This window comes from Macrosteles quadrilineatus, unplaced genomic scaffold, assembly GCF_028750875.1.
Source record: "Macrosteles quadrilineatus isolate MER2022 unplaced genomic scaffold, UCM_ALF_1.0 Scaffold_3__2_contigs__length_128488019, whole genome shotgun sequence".
In the NCBI taxonomy this organism is placed as follows: domain Eukaryota; kingdom Metazoa; phylum Arthropoda; class Insecta; order Hemiptera; family Cicadellidae; genus Macrosteles; species Macrosteles quadrilineatus.
In genome coordinates, this window is record NW_026542596.1 from 30689397 (window position 1) to 30709529 (window position 20133).

At 34.6% G+C, this 20133-nt stretch overlaps 1 protein-coding gene across 1 annotated transcript; it reads left to right on the top strand.

The window, feature by feature from the left end:
• The first annotated feature begins 865 nt into the window (after nucleotides 1-865).
• On the top strand, nucleotides 866-19611 carry LOC128989076 (uncharacterized). Its single transcript, XM_054410932.1, has 7 exons — nucleotides 866-871; nucleotides 4192-4395; nucleotides 5598-5824; nucleotides 6338-6551; nucleotides 8152-8340; nucleotides 17829-17945; nucleotides 19226-19611. Exons 1-7 carry the CDS (start codon nucleotides 866-868, stop codon nucleotides 19292-19294), a joined length of 1026 nt encoding a protein of 341 aa, XP_054266907.1. The 3' UTR covers nucleotides 19295-19611.
• The last annotated feature ends 522 nt before the right edge of the window (nucleotides 19612-20133 follow it).

Consider the following 20133-nt stretch of genomic DNA (forward strand, 5'->3'; position numbering starts at 1 on the left):
CCCAGAGGCCAAAAACACCATTTGTTCAAATTTTTATATATCTATATATGTGTCCATCCGATAACTTGAGTAATTTTTGTCCGATTTTGATAAAATTTGGTTTGAAGGTGTAAGGCGGGATAAACTTGAATGAGTTCGCGAACCAGCCTGATCGGACTATGGGAACGGGGGTTTATGGGGGTTTTATGGGGTAAAATTGGTTTTTCCCATTTTTGACCCTATAAACACAAAATTTTACAATTTCTTTTTAAACCATTTTGTAGAGCTTAAAAAAACAAATAATTTAGTATATTGAAGCGTTATTATGCGCCTAATTGTTACGGAGAAAATTCAAAAAAATTGTAATTTTAAACTTCCCATGTTACTCTTATGGAGAATAAGTCAACTGTTGTAGTTTGCTTGTTTAAGGAACATATTTTGGTCAAATTTGGAAAATACATCAATTTCTTATTAAACCACAATACCTTTTAACATTTTACATAAAAAAAAAAAACTTTTACCCCCGTGTTGCAGCAAACCTAAGTACTCATTAAACTAATTATGTTTAAATAGGAATAAATGTGATATTTTTAAGGAGACATTTTAGTTTAAATCCAATCAGGCAAATGGAAATTCGCTAAGTCTGCAGATTTGCTGCGGCGGGGGTATTTTTGATTTTTCACCAATTTCAAAGAAAAAGTATCTAAAGCAATTTATTCCCTAAAAAATAAAATGTCAGCCGGTTGGGATGAAATCCCTGTAACGCTGATAAAAAAAACCAACAATGTTATTGCAGGTCCATTAAGCTTCATAATAAACCAATGTTTACAGAGTGGAATTTTTCCTTAACAACTAAAATTCGCTGAAATTAAACCGCTTTTTAAGAATGGCAGTAAGTCAAATCCTGACAACTACCGTCCCATTTCAATTTTACCAGCTTTCTCTAAAGTATTTAAAAAGTTATTAGCGACCAAATATCATCTTTTTTGAAAGCAACAACATTTTTGTGACAGAACAATATGGTTTTAGATCAGGACGTAGTACAACTCAGGCTCTGTCTGACTTCTTGTGGGAGGTCGGCTGTGGCATTGATAGGTCTCAGAATGTTGCTGGAATGTTTTGTGACTTGTCAAAAGCCTTTGACTGTGTTGTACATAAAATGTTATTTTCTAAGCTTATATTTTACAATTTTTCTCCACTTGCTTTGAAGTTGTTAAAATCCTATCTTTAAAACCGCTTTCAAAGAACTATTATTTATAAAGATAACTATTATTACTATTATTTATAAAGGTTAGAACTTTTCTAAATGGAAAATGAGCTATTGTGGTGTACCTCAGGGCTCTATCTTGGGACCTTTGTTGTTTTAATCTATATTAACGACCTGCCTTTTAATTTAAACTCAGCTTGTTCTATATGCTGATGATACAACAGCTATATTAAAATCAAACAGCCCTAACAATTTACAAAATTTGATAAACCAAACTTTTGAGGATCTAAACAAATGGTTCACAGCAAATGGGCTTAGTCTTAATTGTTCTAAAACTCAAGTTATTAGGTTCAAAACTACTCATGTAGAGAAAAACATTGAATTAAATATTAATATTCAGGGAGAAATTGTTAATGAAACTTCATCTACAAAATTCTTAGGTATAGGTACTAACACTTTAAATTGGGATAAATATACATCAATTCTAGCAAATAAACTTAGTACAGTCTGTTTCCAGATGTCTGTCCTGCAGCATGTTACTGACCAAATAAATGACAAGGATGATTGCCTTGTTTGTGTGAAACATGTTGTATGGAATAGAGCGCTGGGGCAACTGCTAAAATGCCGTAACCATTTTTAAAATTCAAAAAAGAATCCTTGGATCATGACATTTTCAATACCCAGACGATCCTGTAAATTATTATTTAGAGAGTTGAAAATATTAACGCTTCCTCAATTTATATCCTGCAAACATTAATCTTGATAAAAAAACCTTGAATCTTTTATGAATGAAAACCATAGCCATGATTATTTAACAAGACACCGAAACGATTTACAACTGCCCATTCACAGACTTACCTCACTTGAAACCCTTCCACAATATCTAGGGGAAAAATTATATAATAAACTGCCTGAAAATATTAAATCACTAGAATTATTTGAAAAATCCAAAAAAGAAGTTGTCAAATTGCTGCTTGACAGAGTGTATTATAAAGTAAATGATTTTTTAAATTATGTATTTATTTGATTTTGTAGTTATTATAGTTTTATGTATTTTTCCTAACCCGCCATGTTAAACTTCCCTATCCCAAGTGTGATGTATACAACCTCCTTACTTTACAAGTGATGTAAAGTTAAAAAAACTCACTCGGTGAGGTAATGAAACCCATTTAAATAACATTGTGTGCTTGTACCTCTATGGAGCCAACGACGTTCAACGCTAGAAATCAGCTGTGCGCTTGAATGTTATTGTTATGCTTTAAAGTATTTTCCTAGCCTAGCTTTTGTTTGTAAAAGAGCGTTACTGTTAGAACTTGAGTGAAATGGATAATGAAGAATTATTTATGTATGTAACCCCCTGTATATTGTCGGGTCAGGTACGTTACGCAAGAGCGTGTTTACATCACTTAGGTGAATTATGCAATTCGCTTCCGCTCGTTGCACAACATTCACCTGCCTGATGTAAAAACGCTCTTACTATACTTGTAATGTAAATAGCTATTATGTATATGACCATTTCACCTGTTTCCCAGCTATGCTGGATCTGTGAACGTTTTGTGGAAATAAATGATTGACTTGACTTGTACTCCCAAATGAGCTTAGAGAAATTTATGGAACTTCATTCTCTTCTAGAAACATCAATAATAAAAAAGTGCCTCTACTGTCACTGCCATGTGTTGAGTAGAAGTCATCTGCGCATGCGCTAGCTCAAGGCACCTGGAGCTTGCGGGAAGCCAATCGCATCCCATCCGAAATAATCTGAGCGGACCTGACGAACCAGACCGGATGCAGTCTGGGGACTTCCATTTGAATTCATGGTTTTAAAATTGTTTCCGAATTTACCTGATCCGGCATGCCTGATCTGATTTTACCGGACCAGACGCATTGTGTGACAAGCCTTTCACAGTATGTAAGGCACAGTGTGGATACCAGTCTTCTATATTTTATTTTAAAAGCTAGAAAGCAAATGCAGTATATAAGTGTCTGATACCATGTGGATTGATTTATGTTGGAATTGGTGACAGTAGTTGATCACTGTTATAATAGATTGAGACTTCAATTATTATTTTAGACAGTCTTATTTCAAAATCTATATTATTAATACCCTACTTGAAACATTGTGACCAATAAGGCTTTTTTGTTTTAAGATTTAACCCCACATATTATTTACCAAATGTTTGTCTATAAAATTAATCTTATAATTCTTTAATTATAAATTAAATTGTCATAACCTAACCAAACTTACTGATAATGAAAAAATCTAATGAAGGTTTACTAATCGAAAAAATAGTTCTGTTCATAAAATAAAATGATAAATGCCTTAAATTCAATTTTATAATTTTTTAATTATTTAAGTAAATTGTCATAACCAAACAAAACTTGCTGATGATGAACAAATCGAATGAAGGTTTACAAATCAAAAAAATAGTTCTGTTCATAAAATAAAATTATAATACCTCAAATTCTAACTAAAGATGTACTACACACAGTTAAGAAGCAATCACATTCTAAGCTAAATCGTTGACAAAAAGCTATCAGTGCTATCGGTGGGGATCGAACCGGCTACCTTCAGTTCATCAGCCAGGAACGCTTCCACTACACCACCGAGGCCGATGGCTCAATACCGTATCGTTGCGGTAATGGTGTTCCCTCAAGAGAAGAGATCTGACAGCTGACGTCATCGAAGGCTCTTCTATACCTCCCTTGAGTAAATACTGATAAGTGTACATCTATGAGAACAGAAAAAAATAATTCTATAACCACTTATTGCACATTGTACAATTTTACCCCGGCAAAGCCGGGTTTTCCTTCTAGTAAATAAATAAATAAATACAAACATATTTTCTTGTTCTAGTGATAAAGACTGTAAGAGTTGGTGTAGAAGATTATTTGGTCTAGTTTACAGTGTTAAAGATTTGTGAAATCTCACAAAATGTCAGTTTGGTGAAAAAGTACTGTTTTACAATTTATTTTTGCATTTTATGAAATTTTAAATGTTTTTTAAGGAAGAAGAGCTTCTCTCCAAACTGAAGGCGGAGTTGGAAAAATCAAGAAAGAGACTCAATGAATTTGAAGCGGAAAATAATGTTCTGAAAGAACAAAAGCTAACACTTACAACTGGTGTTAAAGAGGAAAGAAATCGAAATAGTATTTTAGAACAGAAAATGAACTCACTTCAACAAGCCCTGAACGAAGCCTACAAGAAAGAGGTAGATCAATAACTATATTGTATGTTTTGGTTGTTTTTGAGTTGTTGCTCTGTATAACATTTTAAGAAGGTGTTTTCTTGTTAAAACAGTGCATATTAAAGTTAATCATGGACCTTATTGTAGGAATAGGCCATTGCCTTTTTATGCGGTCTTAGAACATTAAACTGTCAAATGTATAACACACGGTAATGGTCCATTTTTAAAATAAGCAAGCGTTTAATTTGTAACCTTGATTTCGTCTAATGGTTCTTAAACCTTCTCTAAGGGTGTATCAATTTTTCAATCAGTAAAACGGTGTAGTATTTACACCTAACACCTTTAATCCAATATCCAATATTATTCATATAATATCCACTTCTATATCCAACCGAGTAAGCAGGCTTACATATATATCTACACACATATAGTCTACACAAGATCAATAGAAACTATGATAGTAAAATGTATACAGAGAATAACACTGTTACAACAACTTCCTGGCCACCATTAGAACTAAAGACTTCCTTTTCAATTCATACCTCCCTTAGTTGAAAATGCTGTCAGTGGCAGTGAAATATTTTAATGTTTTGTGTATAGTGTGTATGTGTTTTTGTGCCCTATTGGGCACTTTACCATTCAGGTATGCCTGTTAGCCTCACAAATGTCCTAGAATAATTTTCTGTCGAACCCATTGACGATGACTGATCGTTCTAGCTCGTTACCGCATTGCGCCGCGAGATAGTCAAACAGCTAACCCACTGGCCCTCAAGTAGTACGTCAAATAAATTGGAATGGTAGCCTAGTTGGCTAAGGCGTTGCACTAAAAGTGTAGCGTTGAGGTCTTTCTTCTAGTGCGGGTTCCAATCTTGTACATGTGCAATCCGTAACTTGTTAATGTTAGGCTTATCAGGAGTGGAGAGCCCACCATAAATAAACGGTGTCTGCCTTGGGTGAAAATTGGCGGCATTGGTGAGTTTTAAAAGGATTTCGCACAACACCTGTTTTACTTCTTTTACATAAACAAACATAGAAGTGGACACAGATTTTTCTCTCTGGCTTTTATTTTGGTTAAAAATGGACAGATTGTGTTGAAATATATACTTGATTAAAGACCTAAAAACTTAAAACTTAAAAAAATTTAATAAAATAAATGAATTTAAAAAAAAATCTTCTGTCAATGGTTAAAAATGTTGATTTAAAATCACTCTGTCTGGTTGTTCCAGAAATTGGCGCAAGAAGAGGTACGGGTGAGCCAAGAGAGGATGGAAGTGGCTCGTACTGAACTCCGAGCTCTGTACCAAGGACAGTTGGAGGCGGTGGTCAAAGAGAAGCTTCAGGAGTTCCAGACACAACTAGAGACGGCCGAGGCAGCACTCAAAGCTGAGCTGCACAACAAGGAGAAACATTGGGCGGAGAAAGCCAACGATCAGTGCCGACAACTACACGACAAGTAAGCTAGGTATTTATAATATAAGCTGGAATCTGAATTTCAGAAATAGTCAGAATGTATGAATGAAACACTTTGAGTTGTTTATTGTATTGTTGTGAAGTCTACATTGAGATATGGCATAGTTTTAATTTTACAGAGTCCAGCTAATGGTATAAGGCTATTCAGGTTACAAAATATGATTATTCATACTTTCACTCCTATACACTTCACAAAGTCCCCTCAAGGACAAGATATTGTGGGTTTTATTTGTCTTCTGTGTGTTCTATGGCCTACCTGTATTTCTTCTAGGTTAGCTAGCTGCTATCCTCCTTTATTGTGCAATTTAAAATCCTGGCATAGAGCCTTTCATTGAAAAAAATCTAGCCTCAGTTTTTTTGTCCTTTTCCCAAGTAATCCGGCATATCTCAAACTGCACACTTCCTGTCCACATTATGTCGAGTTTGCGTGACTGTACTTAGACATTACAAACTCAATACGACTCAACATTGAGCTTAATTGAACTAATTGTTTCAGATTCAAAAGAGACTTGCTACGTGTAGAAGAGATTCACAAAGCAGACATAAACAGTTGGAAGGAGAAGTTGACGGAGAGCGAGAGACTGCGGACTGCATTGGAGAAGAAGTTGCAGGAAGAAGCAGACAGACGGGCAGACATTGCGCAGCGGCTGCATAGTGTCATGGAGACACAATGGAGGGAGGCTCTGAACATCATCAGCAACCCCATCAAGGTGAATACGATCAGAGGGAAAAATGTTTGACTTATACAACTAGACATTCCATCCCCACGTTAAATTTGTTACCAGTTTTTGAAACAATACCCCCGCCGCAGCAAACCTGCCGACTAAGCGAATTTCCAGTTTCCTGAATTGATTTTCAATTAAATGTATTTAATTAACATTAATTTTTATGAGTACATAGGCTTGATGCTACAGGGAGGGTAAAAAAGTGTGTTTTTTAGAGAAATATTAATAACTTAGTATAAAATAAATAAATTTACCAAGTTTGATCAAAATATATCCATAAACAAGCAGACTACAACATTTTACAATATTCCCCATAAGAATAACATGGGAATTTTAAAATAACAATTATTTGAATTTTCTCTGTAACTAATAATAGTACAAAAACACTTTGATATACTAAATTATTTGTTTTTTAAGCTCTTTAAGAAGGTCTGAAGAGAAATTGGGAAATTTTGTGTTTGGAGGGTCAAAAATTAGAAAAACCAATTTTTACCCCATAAAACCCCCCTGTAAAACCCCGTTCCCATGGTCCAATCATGCTGGTTCGCAAACTCATTCAAGTTTATCCCGCCTTACACCTTCAAACCAAATTTCATCAAAATCGGATAAAAATTACTCAAGTTATCGTGTTCACGGACACATATATATATATATATATACATATATACATATATAAAAATTTGAACAAATGGTGTTTCTGGCCTCTGGGGACATCAAAATGAAAAAGTAAATCGGTCCCGGGCCTAGGTCTTACCATGCCACCTACGGTAATAGCTACTTCCCTATAGGGAAATTCGCTAAATGGATGTAGTTGAATGCCACCAACGTGTATGCTGGGGTGATTACGAATTTCTATTGAATACAGGCGGATAAGGGGCTATAGAGCTCTCCTCAGAAAAAAGAAAGTTGGGGTTGGTGGTCCCTGATTTTCTCGGGTCAGGTTGGGTCGACAGAAACACAAACACAAAGCATAACAGTCATTTTGTTCCCACATCAACAGATGAACTCTAAGGGTGGGTTCATGTCGGAGCTGTGCTGTTATTCGCTCTTGTATCCCAACCATGGATGATAGCATCAATAATAGCTCAGTCCTTTTTCTCAGCTAGTATCAAGACTCCAAGCACGTTTTTACTTAATACGAATATCACAAGTTTTTATGAAACAGCATTATGGGACAGGTGTGATAATCACAATCATCACAATAGAATCTGTGTTAGACAAGTTGTGGAGTGAAATAGCTCAAGAATTGAACACAAATATTGATATGATCGATAGGATGTGCATAATACTATCAATTTTTACATCCCAGTGAATAATCCTTTACTGATTTTGATTCTAAAATGTAATCATACTTTTTCAGAATCACACATCACACACTCGTTTTTAACAAACAAACTCACAAATCAACCTGTCAGCGTGAGTGTCATGGCTCAGACATGAGCAATTGGTAGAAGCAGATCGCAATTCCCTACTAAGCATCTCTGCTCTTAACGTTGCCACGATCGTTTATTGCAGCTCCAACATAAACGCTCCCTAAAGGTTTAAAACATAATGGCTATTGCTTATTCAGATACACTACTTTCAGGCGTTGTACGAGGCGCCACAGGAAGACAGAAGTAGGTGCCAGGGCCAGGGAGATGTGAGGGTGAGCAGATCAGCATCAACAGCCAGCCTTGGTCCAGGGGAGGATGTACCGTTCTGTCAAGAGGGGATGGTCACTTACAGGACATCACAGCCTAGTCAAGACCAACAACTCAAGAAGTACATACAGATGGTAAGTTGTCACTACCCTCTTCAATTTTATTTTTATCCATTATTTATTTAACCCAAATATGAGTAGTAAAGGATGAGTGTAGGATGAGTGGCGTGATCTTGTAGTCTTGTCAGTGACTAAGACCGACATGTTCCTTAGACACAGCTGTTAATTAATAGCCCATACAGCTAAAAAGACAGACCCCAAACGGGTTGAGTAAGCACCGAAAGTCTGACAAAATTTGACTTTTGAATTTGACTTTTGATTATTGTTAGGGACATCTAGTAGATGAAAAAAATCTATGATGTCGCATTTCTAGGGTGGTCACAACTCGGTGGGGGGGAAGTTGCGCGCGTCAGTGGTTTACGTTTCAGCGTCTAACTCTCAAACGGTTAATGACAGAAAGGTGGTTTAACTGTCTATCTACGCCTAAATATATTGTTCTTCAAAAAGGTTATTACAACCTTTCTTCTATCTCTTATGCTTTAGGCCCCAATCAACGTTTATTGCAAAAAGGAAAATTTGAATCTACTTTAAAATCAAATATCGGAAATATTGTACGTGTTTAAGACATGTTAAAGAAGATTTATGGTTGAAAAACTAACAAGTAGTACAACAACACCAAGTTTAAGGAAAGCTGTGCAAAAACAACAGAGCTACGTTTAGTTCTGTAAGAGTAAACGTGGAAAATTTGTAGTAGTATCGAGGCGCGCCATGGATAGTACGTAGCCCACAGTCAATAGGCTATAGGTTTTATGTTGTAAGTAATTCTGGAAAGCTGGATTTTTCTATGCTGTTAGACCATGTTGAGATAAGAAATTTTCCCAAAGTCCCCACTCCTCCCCCTTGTGCTTTCCTCTACCCCCCCCCCCTTTTTAGATAAATTTACAGTCTCTTACAAATCCTACTAATATTATAAATGAGAAAGTTTGGGTGTATGGATGTATGTTTGTGACAAGTAAACGCATTAACCACTGGATGGATTTTGCTGAAATTTGGCATGATGATAGCTCACATTCCCAATCAGGGTGGCGATCGACCGGGAAAACCGGGAAAACGGGAAAAGTCAGGGATATTAAAAATTCTGGAAAAGTCAGGGAAAAGTCAGGGAAATTTGCAAACGGTCAGGGAAAAATATGCATTTTATGAATTGTGTTAAACAAGTAGATTGGCGATATATATTGATGATTACAATAGAAAAGTATAACCATAGAATATTTACATTACTTAAAGTAGAATGAATGTTGTTGCGTAGATACGTTTCCACCGTGAGTCCGCATTATCGTGTTGACAAGAGGTTTCGTCTGCTAGTAGCAGCGCGGGGAATAGTGGCCCACTCGCATGGCAACAGCTACGTCGCTACGTATGCCTCAAGGTCACTTTCGTTGCTATATCTTCTCTTTCCCTCCCTCCTGCCTCTCACTCTATTTTTTAAAGTGAATTTCAATTAATAAATCTTTGTTACAGTGTTAGCTTTCATTATTGCAATCTGTCTTTGTTCTACCAATGATTTGTCTATCTAAATACAACTCAGTTTCATTCTAACGGCCTCTTAACAACAACTCAAACTCAACCCGTTCCACTTCAACTTGTGCCATTGAATATAAATTCCTATGTGCGTGTTATATTCGTGTCCGATGAAAAACTGAACTCGCATCTATTACATATCGATCCAATTCAAACTGAAGTCGTACCCTGCCTGCTCGATTTCAATTCAATTCATTTCAGAACGTTCCATTGCCTATATTTCCAAGGAGATTTTTAATCAATGGCCAATCTGAAAAAAAGCCTAGTCACTCCACTCCAGTCTTCGGTATTGGACATTGGCATTGGAGTGGAGTGGAATATCGGAATCGGAGTCGGACACAATTAATTTCTTCATCACTCATCATCAAACATTCTCCTCTTTTATTTTCAGTGGTGATAAAATTTACTATTTTTTCCTTGCGATGTGTTCTGAAATAGTCATCAATGTCTCCTAAAAGTGTTAAAACATCTTTTCAACTCAATTGGCTTAATGAGCCTCAATTTTCTCCCTGGTTAGAGAGAGTTGAAAATAATAATTCGGTAGCGAAGTGCAATGTCTGCAATAAAACGTTTAACCTTAGTAATATGGGTAAACGTGCGGTGTCTAGCCATATGAATGGCGAAAAACACAAAACGTTTATGTCAGCATGTGCTAAATCTGCTTCATTGAGATGTTTTATTAGGTCTATTAATGATCAACCCACAGCGTCGTCGTCTGGTGAAATTTTACAGCAAGTCGCCACTAGGCCTACACCTGTTGAAGATAATATAGTGCAAGTTCAATGCAATAGGCCTCAACCTTACGTAGAAAACTCTACTTTCAAACCTCGAGGGATGGAAAAATTTGTGTTAATGGATAAGGTCATTACAAGTGAAATTTTGTGGTGTATTGAATCAGTAATGACTCATGCCTCCTTACGTTCTGCAGCACACAATGTGTCATTGTTCAAGCTCATGTTTACTGACAGCGATATTGCCTCGAAAATGCAGCTTCAAAGAGATAAAATAGGTTACACCATAGTCTATGGAATAGCTCCATATTTTCAAACCGAACTCCTGAAAAAAATTGATGAAAGTAACTACATGGTAATTGGCTTTGATGAAGCTCTCAATAAAGTTGCCCAAAAGAAACAAATGGACATTAATGTTCGTTTTTGGGACCCGGACAAAAATGAAGTGACCACAAGGTATTTGACATCAGTGTTCCTGGGTCGATCAAAAGCAGAAGACATCCTAGTGGCCTTCAAGGATGGAACCAAAAACCTAAACATGAAGAAACTTGTACAAATTTCAATGGATGGTCCTTATGTGAACCTTAAGTTTTTGAAAGATTTGCAAGCTGAACTAAATGATCAAGGTTCTGATGAAGTTAACTCAAAGACACTCCTAGACATCGGGAGCTGTGGACTACATACCTTGTAAGTAGGCCTAAGCCCTTTTTAACTACAGGCTAAGATAGCCTTTACTCCTATAACTTAGCCTATTTTTAAAACAACTAATTAGAAACTTTAAACCAAACATTAGGCTCATCTGTACCGGTACCATATATAAAAAAAAACTAAATGTTGTTTTGTCTAGTTTGAATTGGAAGGCTTTCCATGCCTAAGCCTAAACTTAATCAACACAAAACTTCTACAATAAGTTAGTGGCTTATTAGGTCAGATTTGAACATAGCCTATTAATTATTACACTGTTAGTTGTTATTGATGTTAAATTATTTTTAGTTAGGCCTATTCTTGAGTAGGCAAAAAGTGTTTTATGGCACTAAAAACCTAATCTTATCTAACTGGATCTGACTTGGGAAAAATAAAATTAGGCCTAGGCCTATTCTTATTGCCTTTTAAAATTGAATCAACATACCGGTATTAACTCTCTTACCTTAAGCTAACTTTTATAATTGTCTTAAAGTAACTAAATTTAATATTTTCTGTTAACTGATTACTATTTTGGAATCATATTCGTTATTTTTAGGACTTAACTTAATTACCGTAGTAAAAAATATAGAAAACTTTTGAGCTCGTAAAATTATCCTTTGTTTTTGCATAACTCTTTGAAAAAAATTACCATAAATCTATAGGATTTTTATATTGTTTGCAGACACGGAGCATTTAAATCAGCAATGGTTGTGACAGGATGGGACATTGTTCAATTTTTGAGGTCTGTATATAATCTCTTTAAAGACTCGCCTGCCAGAAGAGCTTACTTCACTAGTGTTACAGGATCTTTAAATTTCCCCAAGAAATTTTGTTCTGTTAGATGGCTACAAAATGTTGAGGTAGCAGAGAGAGCTCAAGAGATTATTCCTCACTTAAAAGAATTTGTTGAAGATGTGAAAAAAAATAAGGGAACTGGAATGGACACATATAGTTTTCAACAGGTTGCAAAAGCTGTTAGTGATCCTCTCATGCTTGCGAAGTTAGAGTTTTTTAAGAGTTTGGCCAGTGACATGGAACCTTTCTTAAAAGAGTTTCAATCTGATCACCCAATGTCGCCTTTTTTGTACACTGACCTATCGTCAATATTGTTGGATGAGATTAAAAGAGTTACAAAGCCAGATGTCATCAAGGAAACCAAATCAGTCACTGCCATCAAGTTAATTCCCTCCAATCTTCTACCAAGTAAAGAAATAAATGTTGGCATTGCTACAAATAGGGCCATCAGTAAGGCTAATGGCCATGGAAGGAAACTAACTGATTTAGAAATACTCAAATTTAGAGATGACTGTAGGAAACGCACGATGAGCCTTTCGCATGGAAACGCTAATGTCGAGAGAGGTTTTTCGGTCAATGCTGAATGCATTGTTGACAATATGAGGAACGAACTCCTAATTGCAAGAAGAGTGGTTTACGATTCAATGACAAATTTGGGCGGGATTGATCGTTTTATTGTAGAAAAACCTCTGATCAATTCCGCTAAGAATGCTCATTCAAAATATGTCGAAGCACTCAAAGAAAAAAAAAAACAACAGGAAAAAGAAACAGAAAACAAAATGAAGAAAAGACTTGCAACGACTAAGTTAAAAGAGTTGGAGTTGAAAAAGAAAAAAATATTAGAGGAAGCTCAAAAAGAAGTGGAGCTTTTAAATGAAGAAATTAAATCCATAAAGTGAAAAAGTGTTATTGGTGGTTGGTGATCTATTCATTTGGTAGGGATGGGGTACTTCTGAACTTGAAATTTACCTTTACAGACATTTTAAAGTGTTTTTTTATTTTTTATTGTGTATTAAGAGTAAATACACATTCAACATATGAACAGATTTTTGTATTTTTCGGATATTAGATTTTGTCAAACATTTATTTGACCAATAGCCTAACTCAAGAAATGAAGCTTGAATAAGCTTTGGAGATTGTAAATTAAAAGTACAAGGGAAAAATATTTGAATTTTATATTTTAGGCCTATAACATACATGACCTTAATAACAATGGTTGTGTAGCATCAGTTCATATCATCATTGTTGCTCATGATGGGTGAGTAAATCCTTAAATATTTTTAAGTTAGGCCCATTGAAAGCATTCTTTCTTATCAATAACCTATTTTTTCTTTTTACAAGCAATTTCAATTAAGTTATGTTTTTTACCACCAACAAAACAAACATATCTCTGTACATAACTCTGTTTTGTTGAGTTATGTATATTCAACAACTTATTCATGGTCGTCAAAAGTTAGTTGTTTTTCATATATGATTCGTAGGCTATACTAAGATCAGTCAGGGAAAAATACAGTTTTAACATTAAAAATCAGGGAATTATCAGGGAAATTTATTATCCTGGATGAGTAGCCACCCTGCCGATTAACATATAGGCATATTCTTATCTCAAAAATCCTTTCGGGCTCCGCCCCAGTGGCTCTATAGTTCCCCATGTTAACCTTATGAGTATTCATATTAAAAGGGAATTAAAGAATTTAGTCAGCTGTTTCAACTAAAAAGTTGGTTCTATGATATGCAAAAGCATTAAAAACTTACAAGGATTACCAACAGGGTGCAGCACTATTATTTTGTTTTAAATTTATGACAACAGCTAATTTGCAACCAAAAGGTGAGTGAGCGTAGCGAACGAACTTCAACCTGGAGGTGAGTTAGCTTAGCGAACGAGCTAACCTGAAGACAAGTGAGCGCAGCGAACGATCTCCAACCTAAAGGTGAGTGAGCGTAGCGAACGAACTTCAACCAGGACGTGATTGAGCCATGCGAACAATTTCACTTATGAAGTAAAACGGGGCAAAGCCCGCGGGTACAGCTGAGTGAGCGTAGCGAACGAACTTCAACCAGGACGTGATTGAGCCATGCGAACGAGCTCACTTATGAACGGGTAAGGATATAACAACGCAATCTTTTATTAATCATTTTGCGTTACGATTTTCTACAAAAAGTGTATTTACTATGTTATCCTAAAATATTCATGGTTAAAAAATATCATAAACATACAAAATTAATTTTTACGGATTAATTTATGAAACTTTTCCTTGTCGATTTTTTATACGAGGTCACACGACAAAATGTTTGGTATAAAATTTGGGGTGCATAGTTTACGCTTTAAAATTATATATAGTTATTAAAAGTTGCATATAGTGGTTATAGATAGTACAGTAAATTGATTTTACAGGAATCTGACTTTTTTGTCCACCGCAACAATGAAAAAAATTACGTATATTATGGTTTTTGTATTTGAATTTGCCACTTTATATAGATTATATTAACGTTATGTAGCTCATTCAGTACATATACAGACTGTTGTGAATACATATGAATGAATCTTGTGCATTTGCTGCTTTATGCCAGAGCCTCATTTTATTATACAGGGTGTCTCACCTTAAGTGGAACCAATAGATAACCTTTTTATTTACAGATGTACAGAGATGTACAGTTAACTTCTTATGGGACTACCTTTTATTTTTAAGATGTTTTTTGAGTGGTTTCAAATTTTAAATATATGTTCTCCATTTTCCAATATGGCTGACAACTTTGTTATTCCTATGGAATACCCTGTATTTTATGATTGTTTTAGAATGTAGGCTAAACGCACAATTTTTAAACCTTTTTATTCTTGACATTTTTTTCTAAAGCTACTTCTTCAGGAGTTACATCGAAGAAGAAATGGCTTGTGAGTACATCCTGCATCCTGTAGCTCATAAACGAGTAAGTTTAAGAGGGAAAATACAAAGAATAAACAAGTCTTCAAATCATATCTACATTCAAAAAAAGACCATAAAATAATTGCTCCAATATCAAAGTAAGCTACAATTTTTGAAAATGGTGGCCATTTTTTAAAAGACAGAATCAGTATTTTTAACGTATTTTATGTATTTTTTTACGTAGACTTATATATGACTTATGTATTCTTTGCACTTTCTCTCTCAACTTACTTGTTTATGAGCTACAGGATGCCGAATGTACACCACAAGCCTTTTTTTAGATATAACACACTGTAACTCCTAAAAGTAGTAGCTTTAGAGAAAAAATGTCACGAATAAAAACGTTTTAAAATGGCATTTAAATTCTAAAACAATCCTAAAATACAGCGTATTCCATAAAAATAACAAAGTTGTTGGCCATATTGGAAAATGGCGGATATATTTTTTTAATTCGTAACCATCCCTAAAAACATGTTTTACAAATAAAGGGGATCATCTAATAAAAAGTTAACTCTATATGGAAAATCAAATTTATGAATATTCACTATGTAATCTCAACCGGAATGAAACGGTGTACCATTTTATAGTAGAATGTCCAATTTAAAAAAAACTTCAATATTGGTTTAGCGAGTTATATTTAAATGAATATGATTTTTTTAAATTTTTAAATGGCAAAGATTGGCGGGCACTTTGGAAATTATCTTAAAGAGGCGTGGAGTAAAAGGTGGGAATTGATAATGGAGTTTAATTATTAAATTTAAGAATTGAGATATCAATACAAAAGTGGGAAAAATCTATGTACGGTAATTAAAAAAATTTATAAAATATTGTTTGTTAAGTATTTATCAAAGTAAATTATTAAAGTAACAGGCTTGTTTTATAAATTATTAACTGTTTGTAGGAAAAATTCAGATTCTCAGTAGGCTACATTTCAATTTTATTTTTGATTAATTTGTTATCTGATCTTTTTAGTATGTAGTGCTATTTGTGTATATTTTGTAGTGGAAATCAGTTTATTTTATGAATAATTGTATGTGATTCATGGACTCTTCTAAAGTGTTTTAAAATATTTTAAAATCAGTACGTCAACCACAAAACAGACAGTCTTTGACCAAACACACAACAACAACAAAACATAAAACAAATTTATTAATCTATTAATCAATAAATTTATCTATTAATCTAATATTAATCCATTTTTTTTCTCTTTGTGTATAAGTAAAAATACTGTATTGATATTTTATTTCAATAAACACTTTTTTTTCTTCTTCTTCTTCTTCTTCAGTAATCTGACATATACTTTCTCCCATGTTTATGTTATTTTTATTTGTCGAAACTATGAATATTTAAGATAACATGGTAAATACACTTTTTGTAGAAAATCGTATTGCAAAAATGATTAACAAAAGATTGCGTTGTTATCCTTATCAGTTTTTAAGTTACAGCTTAATTTCTAAGAGACTATATAAATTTATCAAAAAAGGGGGGGGGGGTAGAGGAAAGTACAAGTGGGAGGAGTGGGGACTTTTGGGGAAATGCTCATCTCAACATGGTCTAACAGCATAGAAAAATCCAGCTTTCCCAGAATTACTTACAACATAAAAACTATAGCCTATTGACTGTGGGCTACGTACTATCCATGGCGCGCCTCCATACTACTACAAATTTTCCACGTTTACTCTCACAAAACTTAACGTAGCTCTGTTGTATTTGCACAGATTTCCTTAAACTTGGTGTTGTTGTACTACTTGTTAGTTTTTCTAACCATAAATCTTCTGTAACATGTCTTAAACGCGTACAATATTTCCGATATTTGATTTTAAAGTAGTTTCAAATTTTCCTTTTTTTAATAAACGTTGATTGGGGCCTAAAGCATAAGAGAAAGAAGAAAGGTTGTAATAACCATTTTGAAGGACAATATATCTAGGCGTAGATAGACAGCCAAACCACCTTTCTATCATTAACTGTTTAAGAGTTAGACGCGGAAACGTAAACCACTGACACGCGCAACTCCCCCCCCCCTCCCACCACTCCCCCCCAAGTTTTGATCACCCTAGAAATGCGACATCATCGATTTTTTTCATCTACTAGATGTCCCCAACAATAATCAAAAGTCAAATGTTGTCAGACTTTCAGTGCACACTCAACCCGTTTAGCGCCTGGACTGTAATGGCAACTAGGTGTTTACAGATTATATTGGAATCCGAACCACATACTTTCCTTTTAATTAACGAATTAGTTTAATTATCAGGATAGTACTGCGGATAGTCGTAGTACTCACTAGTGCGGACGTTAATCCACACCAGGGAGCATTGCATCCACAGGTTAATAGAAACTATAAAAAAATAGAGAGTAATTAGTGATTTGTTGAAATGAATGCTTTAAACTAACCATCAGGTGTTATTTTAACGAATTCTCTGCAATAACCTTGAAAATTAAAATCAATCAATAGGCGTATTAGGTTGGCCGTCAACAGTTAGCAAGTTAGACGAGCCATGTGCAGAATGTAAACGATGGCAGTATCAGTCTTTGTAATTACGAGTTGTTGATATGCAGACATGATTGTGTCTGTTATAGCTCAGGTCAACCTAAAAAAAAAAGTAATTTTATGCTTTTTATACTAGAAATTCCCACCTTATTGTTTTGTTTCTAATAGGCTATTGATGTGGTACCATAACTTCTAACCTTAAAATAATATTTTAAACATACTCGTAGGTACTATATTTCATATTTGTTTTTCAGATTGTTTGTGTAGTTTATAAACTATAAATTTAATTACTTCTTAATTTGTTTGATTAAAAGAAAACCAACAGTTTGCTTCTTTTCTAACTTGGTTTGTTTGTTTTAGCTTTTGGATAGAGGACCAGGCAACCCTGTTCCACTTCAGAATGTTGCCCAGCAAGATAACTTGGAGCCGCAGACATTCGCTACGCGAGACAACGGGTTGTTGGACAGATGGATCATGGTAAGTACCATCTGTATCACCCATCAATAGTTCAAACTGGAAATGTGAACACATTTATGCAATCAAAATACCTATACGAATTCCTCAAATATATATATATACAGGGTGGCTGAAAAGTAACTTACACCCCTTCTTAACTGTGGTAATTTGAACATTTTCATCTACTGTATTAGCGTCAGTAAGGTAAGCCTGCAATTAAAACTATCCACTATAAAATCTATAAAAATCCCTGCCTAAAGCCATATTTAATATTTAAATATACAGGGTGGTTGAAAAGTAACTTACACCCCCCCTTAACTTTTCAACCATTTGAGATATTTGAAATCTGTTTGCAGAAACCTTCTTAGATATGAGGGGCTACAATAATTATGGTCAATTTTGAAAATTTTGCCCTTAGGGGTTAGTGGGGGTAGGGGGTAGCTCAAAATTTTCAAATGACAAGTATGGTCGAGTTTGGTATCATTTTACAGGTCTTGATGAAACATAAAAGTTGACATAAAGAAAACTAAAATCAGCCCACTAATAACAAAATGGCGCTTTAAAACGTTTCAAATCCAAATAACCATGAGGGTGGCAAAATTAAAGCTTAAAATTTTCAAACAGCAAGTATAGTCGAGTTTGGTATCATTTTACAGGTCTTGACGAAACATATCAATTAACATAAAGAAAATAGAAATCGGAGCATTAATAACAAAATTGCAGTTCAAAACTACTTTAAATGACCATTTTCTTAATCATTTGTTGCTGCCATTTTGTTATATTAATGGTCCGATTTCTATTTTATTTATGTTAATTGTTATATTTCGTCAAGACTTGCAAAATGATACCAAACTCGACCATACTTGTCATTTGAAAATTTTGAGCTACCCCCTACCCCCACTACCCCTAAGGGCAAAATTTTCAAAATTGACCATAATTATTGTAGCCCATCATATCTAAGAAGGTTGCCGCAAACAGATTTCAAATATCTCAAATGGTTGAAAAGTTAAGGGGGGGGGGGGTGTAAGTTACTTTTCAGCCACCCTGTATATTTAAATATTAAATATGGCTTTAGGCAGGGATTTTTATAGATTTTATAGTGGATAGTTTTAATTGCAGGCTTACCTTACTGACGCTAATACAGTAGATGAAAATGTTCAAATTACCACAGGATTTTCAGAGCTTGTAGTTTTAGGGTATTCCACCTGTCAAACTACGAAGAGGTAGAATCAACTTGTTACTTTTCACACCCTTTCTATGTAATATCCTAATACAGTAGTAATAATTTGATTTGATTCCAGGAAAATGAGAAACAAACAAAAGAACAATCCGATAGGCAGAACCAGTTCAATAAGCCGCCATGGAGGTAGATGATGAGAAACTACTATCATTCCAAATGTCAATTAGAAAATTCAAACCAAATAGTGATAAACCGTAGGCCAATTAAAAGAGGATTAAATTGTATAGAGATGTGTACAGATATATTTTTAACTTTTTATATTTTATATGGGATTGTATGTAATTTTAAACTTAGTAGATAGGTCACATCAGTTGTATATTTTTGTCTTCTGCAAAGCTTATAGAAGCGTTTAGTGTGCCATTTATTTATCATGCTGACTAAAGTGATTGCATGGGTTTCATGTGCAATGTATGATTAGAGTGAATGTCTATAAAAATTTAGAGAATTTGTGATTGAAAATCAATTTTTCCCTGATCAGTAATATGATAATTTGTATCTAGTCTTGACCTTTACACACCTCTTTTGAAATAGATAAGATTTTGTGTTATCCACCTCCACTATTGAAATTTTCTCAGACTGAGAACCTAAGTTATCATGTATTTTCAATGCACATTCAAATGTCTGCCATTTTGGGATTAGTTACCTCTAGTTTTTGCTGGTATTCTTCTTTTAACCATAACTTTAAATGAGATATCACTCGATAGGGCTCATCTTTTGAAATTTTTATGCTGGCCCAAAAATATCTCATTGTGGGACTCCAGAAATTTTTTGAATACCTACCAAAAAGTGCACTTTAATGCCTTATAAAGGTGTGCAAAGTTTAGTTTTCCTTAAGTTGGTGTATCCACCCTTTTGCTTAACACTATACAGGGTTAGTAAAAAGTGTGGAGACCCCCTGTTATTTTTTAATGGCCCATACTAGAAAAACCAAACTTGGCACACCTTTATGACATGTTATGAAGTACTTTT

Excerpts from the sequence above, each read along its gene's own strand:
- LOC128989076 (XM_054410932.1), top strand. Across the intron at positions 4,396-5,597 it reads ACGAAGCCTACAAGAAAGAG|AAATTGGCGCAAGAAGAGGT; the intron begins GTAGATCAATAA and ends TGGTTGTTCCAG. Across the intron at positions 17,946-19,225 it reads TGTTGGACAGATGGATCATG|GAAAATGAGAAACAAACAAA; the intron begins GTAAGTACCATC and ends ATTTGATTCCAG.